Here is a 15,588-nt window from a genome sequence, read left to right as displayed (position 1 = left end):
AACTAATTGCCCAATTGCACAGCCTTAAGAGCGTGCATATCATGAATGCTGGGTCTTGTTTGTTTTCTGACAATCTACTGAACCTACTGGTAACTTGTTTGCCACGTAGCAATAAAAATATACTAAAAACCTTGATTATTCTGGTTAGTCACATTGTACTGCTATTATTTTGAACAATACTGTATATATATATATATATATATATATATATATATATATATATATATATATATATATATATAGTCATAAAGATGAGGATCAATCTGAGATCATAGCAGGGATAAGTTGTTATTTACTGAAAGAAAAACAAAATTTGTGCTACAAATTGGCACAACTTATATTGCTGTGTAATAATTGCAAACCAGCCAGGTTGATTTTCTCTAAAGTCAAATTATACCTGCTGTAATCAGACATACAGAAAACTGACACTAATTCTGTCAATCATGAAGCCTGGTTCCCTGAGCAGTCGCATGCCTGAACAATCAGTGGAGAGACGGGCCCTCTCACCGCCGCCCAAGCATTAACACACAGTTATAGAGTAACCTGTGGGGACAGTCACCATGGAAACTTACCTCATTACGCCAAAACCGAGAAATATAAAGCAAGAGAGGGGGGCATGCACCTGCCATTTCACTACACAACTTAGCCAGAGTTTCTGTTTGTACAGTTAAACAGCACTGAGGGCGAATACTCTTTGGTTAGGTTATGTCAAAGCTCAACCTTATGGATTCAACCTGGATACAACATTCAGATGGAGAGAAGAGTTAGGCATGGATTACGCCTTTGAAAGCAGCTCAAGAAATGGAGACTAATGTGGTTCCCTGAGATAAAATATTTTGGTATATATTTTGAAACAAAACTTATCTTAGCTGGAAGTATAAATGGACCATGGGGAACAGCAGCAACTCCAGGCCAAAGATTTGTCAGGTTGCACCATCTCTTGGTCAACCAATGGAGGATGAGCCTTCCCTGCTCCCAACCTCACCATGGATGATAACTGCTGTTAAAGGAACAGAGAGCCAAGAGAAAGGGATTGTGGGACAGAAGACCAACCATCTGCCTCCTTTGACTGGAAGACATGAAGTGCCTCATATTGTTCATTTAGAACCAGGTCAGTGCTGTGATAATTAGACTTTATGTTTAGTACTAATTATGAACAATATTATTCTATAAATCATGCAATATGCTGCAAAGCACATTTGACATTTGAATTTCAGTGTCGACTCTATTTATGACATTGCTAAACCAATGTTCAGACAGAAGATTTACAAAGTGCATTACATTTTTAAGGGCCATTCACACCAAAAATTATAACTATAAAGATAAAAATAAAGATATCATTCTAAAAATAGTTCTCAATATTAAAGAATATAAGATATAACAAAACCGTTAGAATCATTTTCAGATTTCATTGACAGCCAATCTGAATCCATCCTGTAACAAGCTCAGTCATTTCAAATGACAGACAAGCAAGCGCTTATAATAAACAGAAAGATATTGTCCGCTAGTGTGGACGCTAAAATAATTATCTTTATAGTTGTCATTCATGGTGCGGATGGGTATTATTTATCCATTTAAAGTGTGATGTTTCCATATTCAAATGATTTATCATATCTTAGTAGGCTATAAGGGTACATTTTGAATAATAAACTAGTGTATTACTTTCACGTTAGGGTGTAGTAAAGTAGTAAGCTAATCTGAATTCAACCTGGGTAAGCAATTTTCAAGGGCCTTACATAGGCCTTGTTTCTTTTCATTCATGCTTGTGTTGTTGTGATGTCACCCACAGGATCTCAAAGTGTCTGTGATAAAAGCATTATTAAGTCTCATCCACCACAGCCAGCAAAGGTCTGAGCATGCTGTAGTTACTGCACTGTATTATTACTTTGAAGTTATTCATAGTATCCTTCAGTTTATTCAATATAGTTGTGATCCTAATTATGAACATCATTGAACTCACAGGGATGGCAAACAATGGCCCTTGCCCCAGGGGCTGATGTGAATCCTGCCAAACATGCACTCACGGCATACAAAACGACTGAGTCTGAGGTCTTTCACTGTTCTTCCACCTTCTCTGAATAGTTTGAGAGAACGAATCACTTAAAAGTTCTAAAGAGGGCAAATCTGAGGGCAGCTAATGTCTTGACTTTTAATGAACATCATGCGTTTTGCTTTTGTCAGGACAAGGAATGGAGCGATGGGCCTGTCCATTGCTATTCCACTCCCAGCCTGGGAGAGGACTGTGGCACAAGCAACACACTACAGGTATACAACTCTTTTCTGCGTGGACACAAAACGCATTGTCTGTCTCCGAAAACACATACTCTCTTGAATAATTACTTCACGACAAAAAATGTATTTGTATAGACTCAATGTATTCTGGACATACTACATTTGCCATGTTGTCATTATCATGTGACCTACCAGCGGCAGTTTCGTCACTTCACTGCAATTCATAAATCCTCTTCTGTGGCCTCAGGGGTAAGCAAAGTGTCCATCATATGCACAATTCAGAATCTCTCACCAGAAGAAAGTTCTAAAGGTACTTTTTCGACATAATTATTTTGTCACATACTGCTTTTCACTTATTGTATAATAGGGAAGTATGCAATTTCGGATGCGGCCAGTATCACAAAAACAAATCTCCCAAGGTTAGCAAAAAAATCATGACACCTGCGAACGCTGTGGTGCGCATGGCCAGAGGTCTTTTTTAATGGATATCAATGGAGGCTTTACTGTGCAAAATAAACTGCTTTTGTGGGAAAGTGGCGTGTTTAATGAATCAACAGCCTATTGGTTAATCTTCAGAATATTAGCTTTTAAACATTTATTTTGGAGTGACGTATCTTTACAGTTTACGCCCCCAAAAAAATATTTTATAAGAGGAGTCACTGACAATTGCGCGACAGGTGTGATTCAGTTTACGCACTTCTCCTTCTTTTCTATGGCATCTGCAAATTGACAGATTGACCGATTGCATCTGATTGACTGTCGCGCAACTATGGACAAAATCCATCGATGTCAGAGCTATGTGATTGGTTATTAAGGTATACATGATCCAAGTTGGCCGTGGACCTTGTATCTCCCAATAATAAAACCATGGTGGACATTTAAAAATTAAATATTTGTGAAACCGAAAACACTTTCCTAGAACCTTCTTAAAGTAACAGCTGTTTGCACTATTAAGATTCATTGATGGGTTTAGTAGTTTGTAATGGATAATGTGCAGTCAACTGGTCAATATAAACCTCCAGGATATCCATGACACCAAGCCTCAGCCCCTGGAAGCATTGGTGTAATCCAAACACTGATCCTTCTCTTGCATGTAGAACATTATTCAAATAGAGGTGCAGTCAGATATATTCTGAAAGATGGGGTTTGTGACAACTCAGGAACCGAGAGTTTGTGATGGTGTTTCAAGACTAAAAGATGTAGATAAAGAGGGAGAAGACTGACAGCTGGTGAGCACTGAGCCTTGCCCTGTGGTCCCACTAGATCTGATTACAGTGTTGCTGGAGTGGAAAGTATGCTGGGGTGCAGCCATGGTACCTTCATCTCTAGGATCCATCATCAGGGTACAGGGAACGGGAGTAGATCCCTTCTCCACACTCAATAAATCCCAGTGTCGTCAACACCAAAAGTGTTGAAAAGTGAAAGTGGGAGAAAGAAGGGTTGAGAAACCAAACGTTCCAATTAATTTTAATTGCACATTTGCATTATACAAGCAAGTACTGAGCCAAATGATGTCCAGCACCCTCTCTGGATTTAATGGGTGACCAAGATATGTTTAGGAATATGTTATGGTTAGAGCATAGCTGGAATTTCAAGCTCCACCATTACAAAGTAGAGCACTTTCTGTTGAGTCTTTCATACTTTTCTTTTAAAGTGTTATGATAAAACTTACAAATACAAGTTGATTATACAGCAATGTGTGTTGGTAGTGACTGTATACAACCATCCTATAATGATAAAAATCCATCAAGTGTTTTTTTTTTTTAAATCAAGCCGTTTGACGTGTGACGTCACACGGTCGGACACCCCTCCTACGACTGTTGATTGACAGCAGCGTTTCAGCTCAGACCCGCCCTGAGAGCGCAAGCTGTCGTCCGCCATTGTGGATACGCTGGAGGAGAATGGCGTCTAAGCGATTGTGGTGTTCTGTTCTTGGGTGTAATAATGAACACAGCAGTCATTTTGATGTTGATATATCTGATAGATCTAATTGATACGGTTGAACTTGCACAGATGTGTCCTGAGAGACTCGCGTTGTCAAACTTTCTCCTGTTGTCTAAGCAACGCTTCACACTCAAAGCCCCCACGGAACAGAGGGGCGGTGTGAGCAAAGCTCATTAGCATAAAAGGCACATGCACAGAAACGGCTTGCCGAAAACAGAGCTGTTTTTCACCAGGTTAAATGAGTGATTTCTTAGAATACTAAATAGAATTTTTTATTAAAGTTTATTACAATGTTTTAATTTAACTTGTTACTTGTTATTAACTTGTACAAAAATGGCATATGACCCCTTTAACACATTGAGGCTATTCTTAGGTGGATCATTTAAGCATTCTTGACCTTAGCAGGGACACACGAAAGGTCTTCTGCTGGCACAGACGATGCTCCATCACCAAGCAACCAAGAAGCGGCAAGCTCAGCAGAGGTGCTTTAGGGAAAGACAAGGGAAATCGAAGAGAATGCGTACCTCTTCTGGTGAGTCCCTCAGTTTGAACACTTTTGCCCAAATGGTCCTTTTCCCTTTCATTGTGTACTTGAGCTCATTGAGGTCTTTTCTTATCTATCAGTGGAAGGAGAAGAGAAGGAAAGAAGTCAGAGGGTCCGGCTTGTGTCCAGGCCAATGCAACAAAACATCTTCTGTGATGAGTTTGAGGGACAGATTCTGAATGTAAGGGAGCTGCTGCAGCCAAGTCCACAGCTGCCAGACCCAAACGTGGGAGACACGATGAGCGACAAACCGCTAATGGCAAATGGAATCCTGACAGAGGTAGAAGACCAAATATTTGAAGGTCTGGGGAAGAAAAGTCACCATGAGGACTTCCTGCATTCTCCAAAGAGCAGAGCAAATCTGGACCCAGAATTGATAGAAACTGTGCAACGGTGACCTTGACTTGAGAAACAGCATGAATCTGAAAATGCACAATTTTCCACAAGTTGGGGGCATGGACAGTACTCTAGGTCATGCATGAAAATATATCTAAAGAACTGAGAAAAACTGGAATTAGCAAGAGGCCTTCCTTCCAGGCAGTCTTCGAAAAGCAGTTAGTCTCGGTGGATGAAAGCACAAGGTGAAGTCTTTGTACTGTGGTATGCTGTTAGTTAGAAAGTCAACATTAATTAATTCTTCAGTTCATAAATGATTGGCAAGTTTCATTACAGCAGTACACTTCTATTAGGCCTACAACTTCTAGCAAAGCAAGCAGACCATACCTGCTTTTAACTCCAGTGGTCAAGTCGACTCAACAGTGCTTTACAGATACACTTTGACCCTTCCAAGTGTTGCTAAATATTTTCCTGCAAATACCAATTGGAATGAACCAAATGAACTTTTTCTGCAAGCCATGACAAGTTGAAAGATTGAATATATGGGAGGAACTAGAACAAATAATAAATTAAAAAAACACACCAACATGCAAACTCTAGGCAGAAACTAGGAATGTTCTTAGTGTGAGATCTATTCTTCAATCCCAATCACCAGAAACCCAGAAATTGAAGTCACCAGACCATAGTCCTCCTTTATTGTGCCACCTACAACATAAGGACCCGGTTTCACAGACAGGGCTTAGATTGAGTCAGGATTAGGCTTTAGTTCAATTAGGATATTTAAGTAGCTTTTAAAATTTTGCCCTAGATAAAAAAGACAAAACAATGGCACTGATATATTTTAAGATATGTCAGTGCAAGTTGCTTTCAGTTAAACCAGTTTAAAACATGTATTTTAGTTTGTGAAACTGGCCAAAGGTGTTCCAATGACATGTAAAATTTATATCATCATTTTTTTGACCCTGCAGGAATTGGTCTTTTCTAGCTGGGCAAAAATGAGAGATTTGGAAAAACCAAGGACCAAATGTAAACACGTAACTTGGGAAACATGTATAATACTGAATTTAAAAGTGGTATAAACTGTTACACATGACATTGAATGATTATGCAAAACAAGAAAGACATGAGATGCAAAATCATGCCATTCGCCTGCAGATCATGTCTGTATGTAGTCTGAGGAATAAAATAAAAATCGTGTCATGTAAATCAGTCTTGTGCAATTATGTTAAACAAAACATTGTAGTGGTTTTGAGTACAGCTGCCTCCTCTTGACAACAAAAATAAATTTGAACAGATTTAAATTAGTGTAATTACACACACAAATTAACAGCAATGTATAATCAAGTACCGCAGCCGCTGTAAATAACTCCATGAACTGCTGCATATGAAGACAGCTGATGTCCAAGCCAGTGTCCCTTCTGCTGTGGTGGCCTTTTTAAACTCAAGTAAGCAAGGTTTAAAGGTCAAGTTTGTAATTGCTGCACCACTATCAGCATCAAACAGAACTTGGAAAATAATGACGTTGCAAAGAACTTACAAACAGTTCTCCGGCTGCCATTATTCAAAGATGTTGTTTTGCCCCCTCAAAAAAGAAAAACTAATATTATAATCTGCACAGACGGCAGTTCTGTTTGGTGCCACATAATAGTGGCACACAAGTAACCTTTAATTGTTATTGAATTCAAATCATTTAACATTCCAAAGTTTGCTTTCCCAGCCCTCCTTTCAGAAAAAACAAACTACTACATTTGCTTAAAAATCAAATAATTTATTTATAATTTTTAAACCAGGTCTGTTGTCCACTTGAAAACAAAGAAACTTTTGCAAGACATTTTGTCAGGGGTGAAAGTGGGAGAAAGAAGGGTGGAGAAAATTTTCATCAACATGCAAACGGTTGCTCTTCCCCCAACAAAATGGATCCATGTTTGAGGTGCAGATCTCACTCGTCCAAATCATCAGCTGAAAGTACAAGAGTTACACTAACTACAACATAAACTCCACCGTTTACAAGGGTGATATTTAGCCACAAGTGCAGATTCAAAATTAGTCCCATCACTGAAATAGTCCCCAAAAACAGAAGCCAGTCAGTCAGATTGGTGTCCACATCATGTAAAAATGTGATCTTACCCAGCTAGAACCTGCCAGCTGCTCGGTCTAAAGCGGTTATTAATGGCCTAAACTTAGATGGACAGCTTACAGTAATAAACCACAAAAGTCAGATATTGGCAGTGCAAAAAAACATCATTGTGCCAACCACCAGTATTTCTCCAATATGAAAATATGAGCAGCATAGAATGGCAACATTGGCATCTTGTGAGAAGCTTTGAATTTTATTAAAGGATAGTTCACCAAAACAGAAAATTGTCTTTATTTACCAACCCTCATGTCATTCCGAATTTGTATGACTTCCTTTCTTCTGCAGAACACAATGCTTCAAACCATATATCAAAATGTATTCTAGTGTGATCTACAGAAGACGACAATACAAAGTCTTAGAAAGACACAAGGGTGAGCAAATGATAATGTGAACAATCCCTGAATTTCAAGCTAAATTTACGTCTGCCATCTAAAAGACTGAAAACTACTCAAATTTCCATTTTAACATCGACCGTCCACACAAATTAAGAATCAAAGACAAGTTGGCTGTTAATAACCACTGGGTCCTTGAAAGGAGCGCCTGACTATTGAAAGGAGAAATGAATAGAAAGCAAACACCTGAGCCGTACTGACATAGGGGATTGGTGGGACCGTTACATTTCTGGGAGATGTACTACAATTTGGGCTTAAAAAAAGGCAATTAAAAAGAAAACAATCAAAAGATGCATAAATTCCTCTTCCCATAAATCCATCAGCAATATCAGTGTATTCAAGCGCAAATTTATAAAGCAACCCATTCATCTTCTCGACAATTGAGAGCAGCAGCTCTATGGGAACTTTTCTGATGACAATCAAAAACAACAAATCAAACTTCCATATGTACATTTAGCAAATCAAAGAAACTGTTTCCCACTCCAAACACTCCCAAGAACAACTCATGAGCCAGCAGCAAAGCAAAACGGGGGTCTATTGGCAACGACATAGAAACACTTACATACAACGTGGGTGATGGTACAGCCTGCCACAGCACACTACTGTTAAACACAAACCCATAAAAACAACAACCTCTGGAAATTTCCTCCATTCAATTTTAAAAACACCTCTAAACATTGTCGTCTTGCGTATAAATCAACCTGTATCATACGGTAGCTCGTTTCCACCACGGAATTAAAATTAAAAAAATAATTGCAACTTTTTCATCTCACAATTCTAAAAGGAATTCAGAATTGCGTGATATAAAGGCGCAACTGCGAGAAATTAAGTCAGAATTTCAAGAACTTGTAACGTCTCACAATTCGATCTTGCAATTCTAACTTTATAACTCACAATTCTGACAAAACTCGCAATTGTGAGGAAAAAGAAAATACTTTTTTATAGCTTATATTAAAATTGTATTAAAGTTTATATCGCAATTCTGAGAAATAAAGAATCAACTCACTATAACTCACATTTCTGAAATTATAACTTGAAACTGCAAGAAATAAAGCAATGACTCTCACAATTGCGAGTTTAATAATTGCAAGTTTTAAAGTCTGACTTTTTATATCGCACAATTCTGACTTTATAACTCAGAATTGCGTGTTATAAAGACAGAATTGCAACACTGTAAAAAGTGATCCGTTGACATCTGTAAGTGAGCAAACCCGTTGCCTTAAAATTAAGTCATGAACTGTGACTCATGCGCAATTGAAAAAGATAAGTTGTGAACTTGCACAATTTTTTCAATTACACACGGTATATTTACTTAATTTTAAGGCAAAGGGTTTACTCACTTAAGGTAACTTAAGTCAACTAATCAGGTGTTACATCAACAATACAAACTAGAAATCGGAGGAAAAAAGTCCGAATTGTGACTTTATACCAGGAAATTCTGAGAAAGATAAAATTACGAGATGTAAACTCGAATTTGCGATAAATTTGAAATTTTTGTTCCATGGTGGAAACGAGCTTCCATATTTTCATGACTTAATAGCAACTATTTGCATGAGTCCAATGGAGCAACTGAGCTGGTGAAATCTGTAGTCCGACCCCAACTGGTCCACTAAAGCAGTGGCGGACAAGGGAACTACACAGAGCATTAATTCCCTAATCTAATCAGTGCAAAAATGAGAAGTGCGTCTGCTTGAGGTTCATTTCTCTAGTTCAGCATATCTGAATAGCCAAACATTGTATCAGGCATGGAAAGGGAGTATCTATGATGAAGACTGTGGTAAAAAGTACTGAAAAAACAGGGAATACTCTCCTTTTAAACCCATTTAGAAATTCATTTCCATTCATTTTAATTTAGTTGTACAAAACACTTATGTCAGAATCACCAGCCACATAAACCAATATGGCATAACGTGAGCTAATATGACCAACTTAAAAGAGCGGAGATCGGGTTAAAGTGTTTCTGTATGTTAGTTTGTCATAGATCAAACTCCTAAAGCAGACAAAGCTCTGCTCCGTGTTTTCAAAAAAACATAAAAAAAACACATAAAATAAACCACAGACCCCCGTACGCACAAAAACGCAAAGTCGCAGGCCCGATCGCAACCTGCAATGCTCCCGTGCACCCTCTTTCAGGAAGAAGAGAAGAGAAAAAAAACAACAGTAAAACAAAAATTGATTTGAGTAGTTTCGTTGAGTCGGTTTCAAAACATTTTCATCCTTCGCGTTGTGATTGTTCATGAAAAAAAAAAAAAATGAGGCGCACTGTTTGCTTTCGGCACGATTCATTCCGCCAATGCCATCGACACATTCAGCCCATCCGTCTCCACCTCCTGACGCAAATACACAGAGGTCTTAAGCCAGGCTATTGACACCTGAATGTCGAAGCCACCACGTGTTTTTCTATTCGGTGTCATATTAGTACCTGACTTTGCTCATCTTTTTCTTTTCTGCAATGACCTCTCTTTTGTTTACACAAAAAGTTCTTAAAACACTTTATTATGATTGGTTGAAATTTCCCTCAGAGTTTCCCCTTTGTGGCTCAGCAGAGGTCGAGTGTCTTTCTATTGATGGGAAGTCAGGTGATCTGAGCCAAAGGACTGGGGCAGAGGAAGAGGAGGCCAAAGGGATGGAGAAAGAGTTGAGGGACCCCGTAGTTTGATTTAGCGAAGCCAGAGTTTAAGCCGAAGTGCGTCCACTCCGTTTAAATAATATCTAAACAGCCGCTTGTCTCTGACAAAGCCCAGGTTCTCATAGAGTTTCAGAGCTGATTTGTTGGTGATTTCCGTCTCTAGCACCACCTGAGGATGAAAATAAAGCATAAAGAAACAATGGGCATAGCACAGGTTTTGAAATACATTATTACAAATAAACCATAGGTGAGGGGAACATAGAAGTCATGGCATATTTGGAATGGTGTAGTACCACATACGCTTTGGGCCTGTTTACACCTGGTCGTGCTTTTTTTACTGATCGGGTAGCGGATTTGTTGAAATGGTTACATTTACACTTGGCCACATAAACACGTCTCAGCAAGAGTAAAATAAATCAAATCCTAAATTGCCACGCTATAAGAAATTTGAATCAGCTTTGCGTCAACGAATGCAACATATATGAGCTGTAGTGTTGTCAAGATAATGTAATTACCAACTTCGATACGATACCTTGAAAAAATATTGATATTCACTTTCGATACCACAGAGAAAACTGCCATATTTACCACCATACAGAGATTCTCATAATTCTCAAATCTTTTGAGTTTGATTATTTGGGTTTTTTTTTTTTGTAATAGCTGAGCACAAGCTTTATTTCAATCATTAAACTAGATTTACAATGAAAAGAAAAAAGTGAAGAACAATGAAAAGAAAAAATGAAAAGTTAACAGCCAGTCATAAAATAAGAACAAAATTGCAAACGATGGCACAAATAAATACAACAGAATAAAGAGACAAGAAATATGCATGGCTTTAAGTTTTTTAGGTGGGTTTACCAGTAGTTTTGCAGGTAAGAAATGCTACAGAAAGTAAAGTAGGCTTATCAAATGTAAAATAACACAGCCTTGATTGTAAAAATGAAATAGAGTAATGCTTATGACTAAACTTACAAAAGTTATTCAGTCAAGAGCAGCGAGTGATTTCTCTTTGTCTTTTGTTCTTTGATTAGAATGGTAGGAATATTAGACTGCTGTCACTTTAAGATCTTATGCACAGATCCTATATACTATTTATATTCCAAAACTGACTATTACATTTACCTGAATACTTGCCAAAATGGGCATTTTTGTGTATTTGACTGTTAAAGCGCAATAAACCACGAAAAAAGTAAATGTGATACTCGCGAGCTGTTTGAGACGCAGCTTTTGCGCTCCACTAATATAGATCAGCGATGCACGCGAGAAACCTGCGGGAATGCAGCAGCACTCCGTAAGGTCAATTCACCTCAATACTTTCAATGAAGATGATTGTTTTTTGAGCATCAGCTACTTATTATTCAGTGTCGTTTGAGGCAGTTTGCATTTGCATTCAGTGGTGAAGCATGTTGCAGGAGCGCTGTCGTATCAGGCTATAACATGTCATATAGCCAATAACACAATCTCAAATTAACATTTTGGGAGGAGTAAACTGTACATATGAGGTTTCAACAACCAGATGTATTTATGCTGGTTTCATTTGGAATGCGTCCCAGATCACCTCCTGAAGTGGTTTGAGAGATCGGATTTAAATCCGTCTTGAAAGTGTTTTGAGGGCATTTACGGCTGGTCTTTTCATGATCGGATAGCTATCCATTCAGAGAAACGCATGACGTGACCAGGTCTAAACAGGCCTTTAGTTAGAACGCAGGATGAATTTACACTACGGTTCAAAATATATGATAAATGCAGTTGTGTTAAGGAGCAAAAGACTTTTCAAAAACGTTAAAACTCTTGCCGACCTTAAACTTTTATACGGCCGTGTATTTGACAACAGTTAAAGTACAGTAAAAACAGTAATACTGAGAAAAATATTATATTTTTAAAGAACTTTATTTTTACTTATTTTTAAAAAGTAATTTATTCCTGTGATCAAAGCTGTATTTTCAGCATCTTTACTCTAGTCTTTAGTGTTAAATAATCCTTCAGAAATCATTCTGATATGAGGATTTGCTGCTCAAGAAACATTTCTTATAATAAGAAACGGAAAATTGCAAAACAAAAGTATTAACTATTTAAATGTTTGAATGGCACTGTACATATGCATTTGCAGAATACAAAAAAATATTTTTAGGAAATCAAATAAAAATGGTAAACAGTGATGAATAGAACGGTATAATATTTCCTCACTGGACAGAAAACACTATATAACATTTATACTGAATTAAATAAAAAATAAACTGCTAATTTGAATTCTAATTGCTCAGCACAATCACATTTAGAACAGTGAAAAGCATTCGTTTCTGAGATCCAACGTTAATACACATGACAACAATGTACCAAAAGGCAGTTGAACATCTAGAACTGTATAAATTACCATTTTAAAATTTAATTCATTATACCAATTTTAAATTAAATTCTAAGAACAATACTTTTAATGTTAATAACATAAGAGTCTTTTCCAACTAGCCTGGGAGAAACCATGTTTCTAAGTTTATCTCTACTATGTGTAACATGACGTATGTAGTAGTATTCCATTCCAAACATATCCGTTGCGTGAAATAATTACAAGACTAATCTCTTACCTCATCGCAATCCCCCTCCACCATAGCATAAATGGCCTTTTTCACAAGGTTAGTGCCTAACAAACAAGTACAGCTTTTAATCATTCATAGTACATTACATACGTGTAAAATATGATAAATACAAATATGAATGGAGAATACACACAGAATGATCATATTCCTCCACAAAGAGGCAAACCATTGATTCATAGCAGTTCAAAGCATTCAAAGACACTAAACGTATCCATGAGCTGACACTGAAGCAGATGTGTGTGTCCTATAAAAAGATCCGTTTCTGTTGCCATTCTGAGGAGAGGGCAACCATGCTAGCATGGCTCTTACCGATGCCTTTCCTGCGGAACTTGGAGTCGACGGCGAGCATGGCGATGTATCCTCGACGGAACATCTTCTTATGCATGTCTAGCTTACACACAATGGCACCAACACAGTCCTTCTCAACCATCGCCTGTGACATAAAGAAAGAGTCATCAAGACACTGCAATTACCCAAGCTTGTGGGCTGCGAACTATGAGCAAAACAATGACAAATATCTATATTATTAGGCTCAATTTGTGATGATAATTACACAACCCTGAACTTCTCGTGTTCATAAAGTTATAAATATACTTTGACACCTTAGAATGCACCATAATTCTGACATACTGCGGTACTTTTAATAAAACCAGTCGGTGAGCACAGGTGAAACCATGACATGGACTGCTCCACTTTACCATGGATAGATTTGGTTTTTGTTATGAAACTGCAATACTCACCATCCATTTAATAAAAATAACTCATACAAAATAGTGGTAGAGTGACGGCATATCCCACATTTCCACTGACTGATTACTATTGTATTAGTAGTATGTCAAAAAAGCATGGTACCTGTCCAGAAAATGTGTATAATGACACTTTTTGATACTCATCTGTTATGCAAGTATACATCCTCACTCACGAATAGATTATGTATATATTAAACATCATTCTTGCGAAAGATACAATAGATAATATTTAGTGTTATAACAGTAAATAGTCATATGGTTACATTGGAAATCACTTGAGTAATAGACATTTAAAAAAAGGACCATAACTAAAATCCATAACGAATACAAAACAAAATAGGTTTTATGGCCATGTCATGTTATATATTATATATTATATATATATATATATATATATATATATATATATATATATATATATATATATATATATATATATATATATAGTTTCCTTGGACATGGTCATATGACATAAGGTATTTTGTTTAGGGGTTTTGGAGACGTACCATAGTAATGTCATGTTTATTTTGAACAGTAATATCATGCGATTCTTTAAATAACATTGGAATATCATTTAAATAGCAAGACATACGAAACTGCTAATCGGTAACACTTTATACGTCAATGTACATGTCAGACATTTTGTTATATCGGAGATGAGGTAGAACGCTTCGATATTGATTCATCAACACTATCAAGAATAACTGAATGACACGATACATACCAGAAAACAGAGCTGAGGCCAGTTGTGAATAAAGTACCTATAGGTATATATAGAGTAGGGCTCAGATAAGTCTTTAGTTATGAGTCGGATTATATCGGGCATCTGGAGCTCTGACTCGTATCTCACATATCGGATGGACTCGTCGTGCTCCTCCAGCGCTAGTCTCGACATCGCAGCCGCCACCGGAGCGCTGTCAGCCGCAGCCTGCTCTACTCCAGCGCCCTGCGGGCCCGGGCCTGACCCAGCCCCGTCCATCAGCTCCGCCGCGGCCGCTCGAACCGGACCCACCGAAGCAGTCCTGCTACTTACATCGTTCTCCAATCGACAAGAGCTGCTTTCTGTTATCGTCATTCTATCCGTGCAGTTTATCCCGTTGTTCGGCGGCGATTGGCTCTGCGATATATCACTACATCGTTTATTTCTCGTTAAATTGTTGTTTTCCGTGTGATCGCCCTGTGTCTCACCAACTCCGTCCAAGTGGTGATCAGAAGCGGCGTTTTGATTGTCGGACGGCCGGTGTTGTTGGACGTGGTTCTGGAGGTGAGTGTGGTTGCACTGGACCCCGTTCAGCTGGGCTGTGTGGAACTGGGCGGCTGATGCATTGGGGTGCACGTTGTTCTGGTTGGATTTGACTATCGCCTTGTGGTCGCTGGCGTGCTGGTGTCCCTGGCCGGGGCTGACGATGTCCCGTCCCTCATCGTTGCCCAGTAAGGTGCAGCCGTCCACGGGCAGTGGTGTGATCTCGCTCGGGGATGAAGGCAGTGCGTTAGGCCCTGGCGGCACTTCAGCCATTCCACTGCATACAGTTACTATGATGACAGAAAAACGGGGTCGGAATCAGCCTCTCACAGCGAACGACGACAAAGACAGACGTCCGTGCGGCTCCCGGTACCTGATAAATGTAGGATTAATGTCAAGTTCGTGGACTATCTCGTGTCTGTTCCTGCCATTACTCAATTCACTCCACACTTGCTTAGTATCTGCCGTAAAGCACAGCAGATGATTTACGACACTATGTCGGCGACATGCAGTAAAAAGGTAGTAAGGATGCTGGGAAATGTAGTTTTTAATAAACTGATAGAAATTAGAAAAATAATTAGAATAGAAAATAATAAATAAATGTATTTCTATTAACCTTTTTTAAATTTATTTTTTCATTGCCTACTTCTTGATATGTAGCATATAATTATTTATTTCACTTAGTTACCAAGGCATGAAGATTTCTAACTGTATTAAAAATCCTAAAAGTTTTTACATTTATGAAAAGATTTTAGTCTTAATTGCTATTTTAGGCATGGCGCTGCCAT

At 38.2% G+C, this 15,588-nt stretch overlaps 2 protein-coding genes across 3 annotated transcripts; one reads left to right on the top strand and one right to left on the bottom strand.

Moving 5' to 3' along the window:
* The first annotated feature begins 265 nt into the window (after nucleotides 1-265).
* On the top strand, nucleotides 266-6,571 carry LOC137090536 (uncharacterized). Of its 2 annotated transcripts, none has more exons than XM_067454496.1 (6): nucleotides 266-1,111; nucleotides 1,790-1,848; nucleotides 1,963-2,049; nucleotides 2,182-2,265; nucleotides 4,582-4,708; nucleotides 4,801-6,571. In XM_067454496.1, exons 1-6 carry the CDS (start codon nucleotides 889-891, stop codon nucleotides 5,115-5,117), a joined length of 897 nt encoding a protein of 298 aa, XP_067310597.1. In that variant the 5' UTR covers nucleotides 266-888; the 3' UTR covers nucleotides 5,118-6,571. The 2 variants fall into 2 exon arrangements, with proteins under 2 accessions (XP_067310597.1, XP_067310596.1); XM_067454495.1 differs by having other exon boundaries at nucleotides 4,579-4,708.
* A 238-nt stretch (nucleotides 6,572-6,809) lies between these two features.
* Nucleotides 6,810-15,291, bottom strand: naa30 (N-alpha-acetyltransferase 30, NatC catalytic subunit). Its single transcript, XM_067455047.1, has 4 exons — nucleotides 14,282-15,291; nucleotides 13,118-13,241; nucleotides 12,797-12,852; nucleotides 6,810-10,383 (listed from the first exon to the last, which is right to left on the bottom strand). The coding sequence occupies exons 1-4, from the start codon at nucleotides 15,071-15,073 to the stop codon at nucleotides 10,246-10,248; spliced, it is 1,110 nt and encodes a 369-aa protein (XP_067311148.1). The 5' UTR covers nucleotides 15,074-15,291; the 3' UTR covers nucleotides 6,810-10,245.
* Nucleotides 15,292-15,588: the final 297 nt, after the last annotated feature.

The sequence above is a fragment of the Pseudorasbora parva genome, chromosome 10 (assembly GCF_024679245.1).
Source record: "Pseudorasbora parva isolate DD20220531a chromosome 10, ASM2467924v1, whole genome shotgun sequence".
In the NCBI taxonomy this organism is placed as follows: domain Eukaryota; kingdom Metazoa; phylum Chordata; class Actinopteri; order Cypriniformes; family Gobionidae; genus Pseudorasbora; species Pseudorasbora parva.
Note: the sequence above shows the minus strand (reverse complement) of the source record. Positions and strands in the feature narration are given on the sequence as shown.

Excerpts from the sequence above, each read along its gene's own strand:
- naa30 (XM_067455047.1), bottom strand. The coding sequence starts at position 15,073 with ATGGCTGAAGTGCCGCCAGGGCCTAACGCACTGCCTTCATCCCCGAGC. Across the intron at positions 13,242-14,281 it reads GGCCTCAGCTCTGTTTTCTG|GCGATGGTTGAGAAGGACTG; the intron begins GTATGTATCGTG and ends TTTATGTCACAG. Across the intron at positions 12,853-13,117 it reads GTTCCGCAGGAAAGGCATCG|GCACTAACCTTGTGAAAAAG; the intron begins GTAAGAGCCATG and ends CTTGTTTGTTAG.
- LOC137090536 (XM_067454495.1), top strand. The coding sequence starts at position 889 with ATGGGGAACAGCAGCAACTCCAGGCCAAAGATTTGTCAGGTTGCACCA. Across the intron at positions 2,266-4,578 it reads GCACAAGCAACACACTACAG|CAGGGACACACGAAAGGTCT; the intron begins GTATACAACTCT and ends TCTTGACCTTAG. Across the intron at positions 4,709-4,800 it reads GAGAATGCGTACCTCTTCTG|TGGAAGGAGAAGAGAAGGAA; the intron begins GTGAGTCCCTCA and ends CTTATCTATCAG.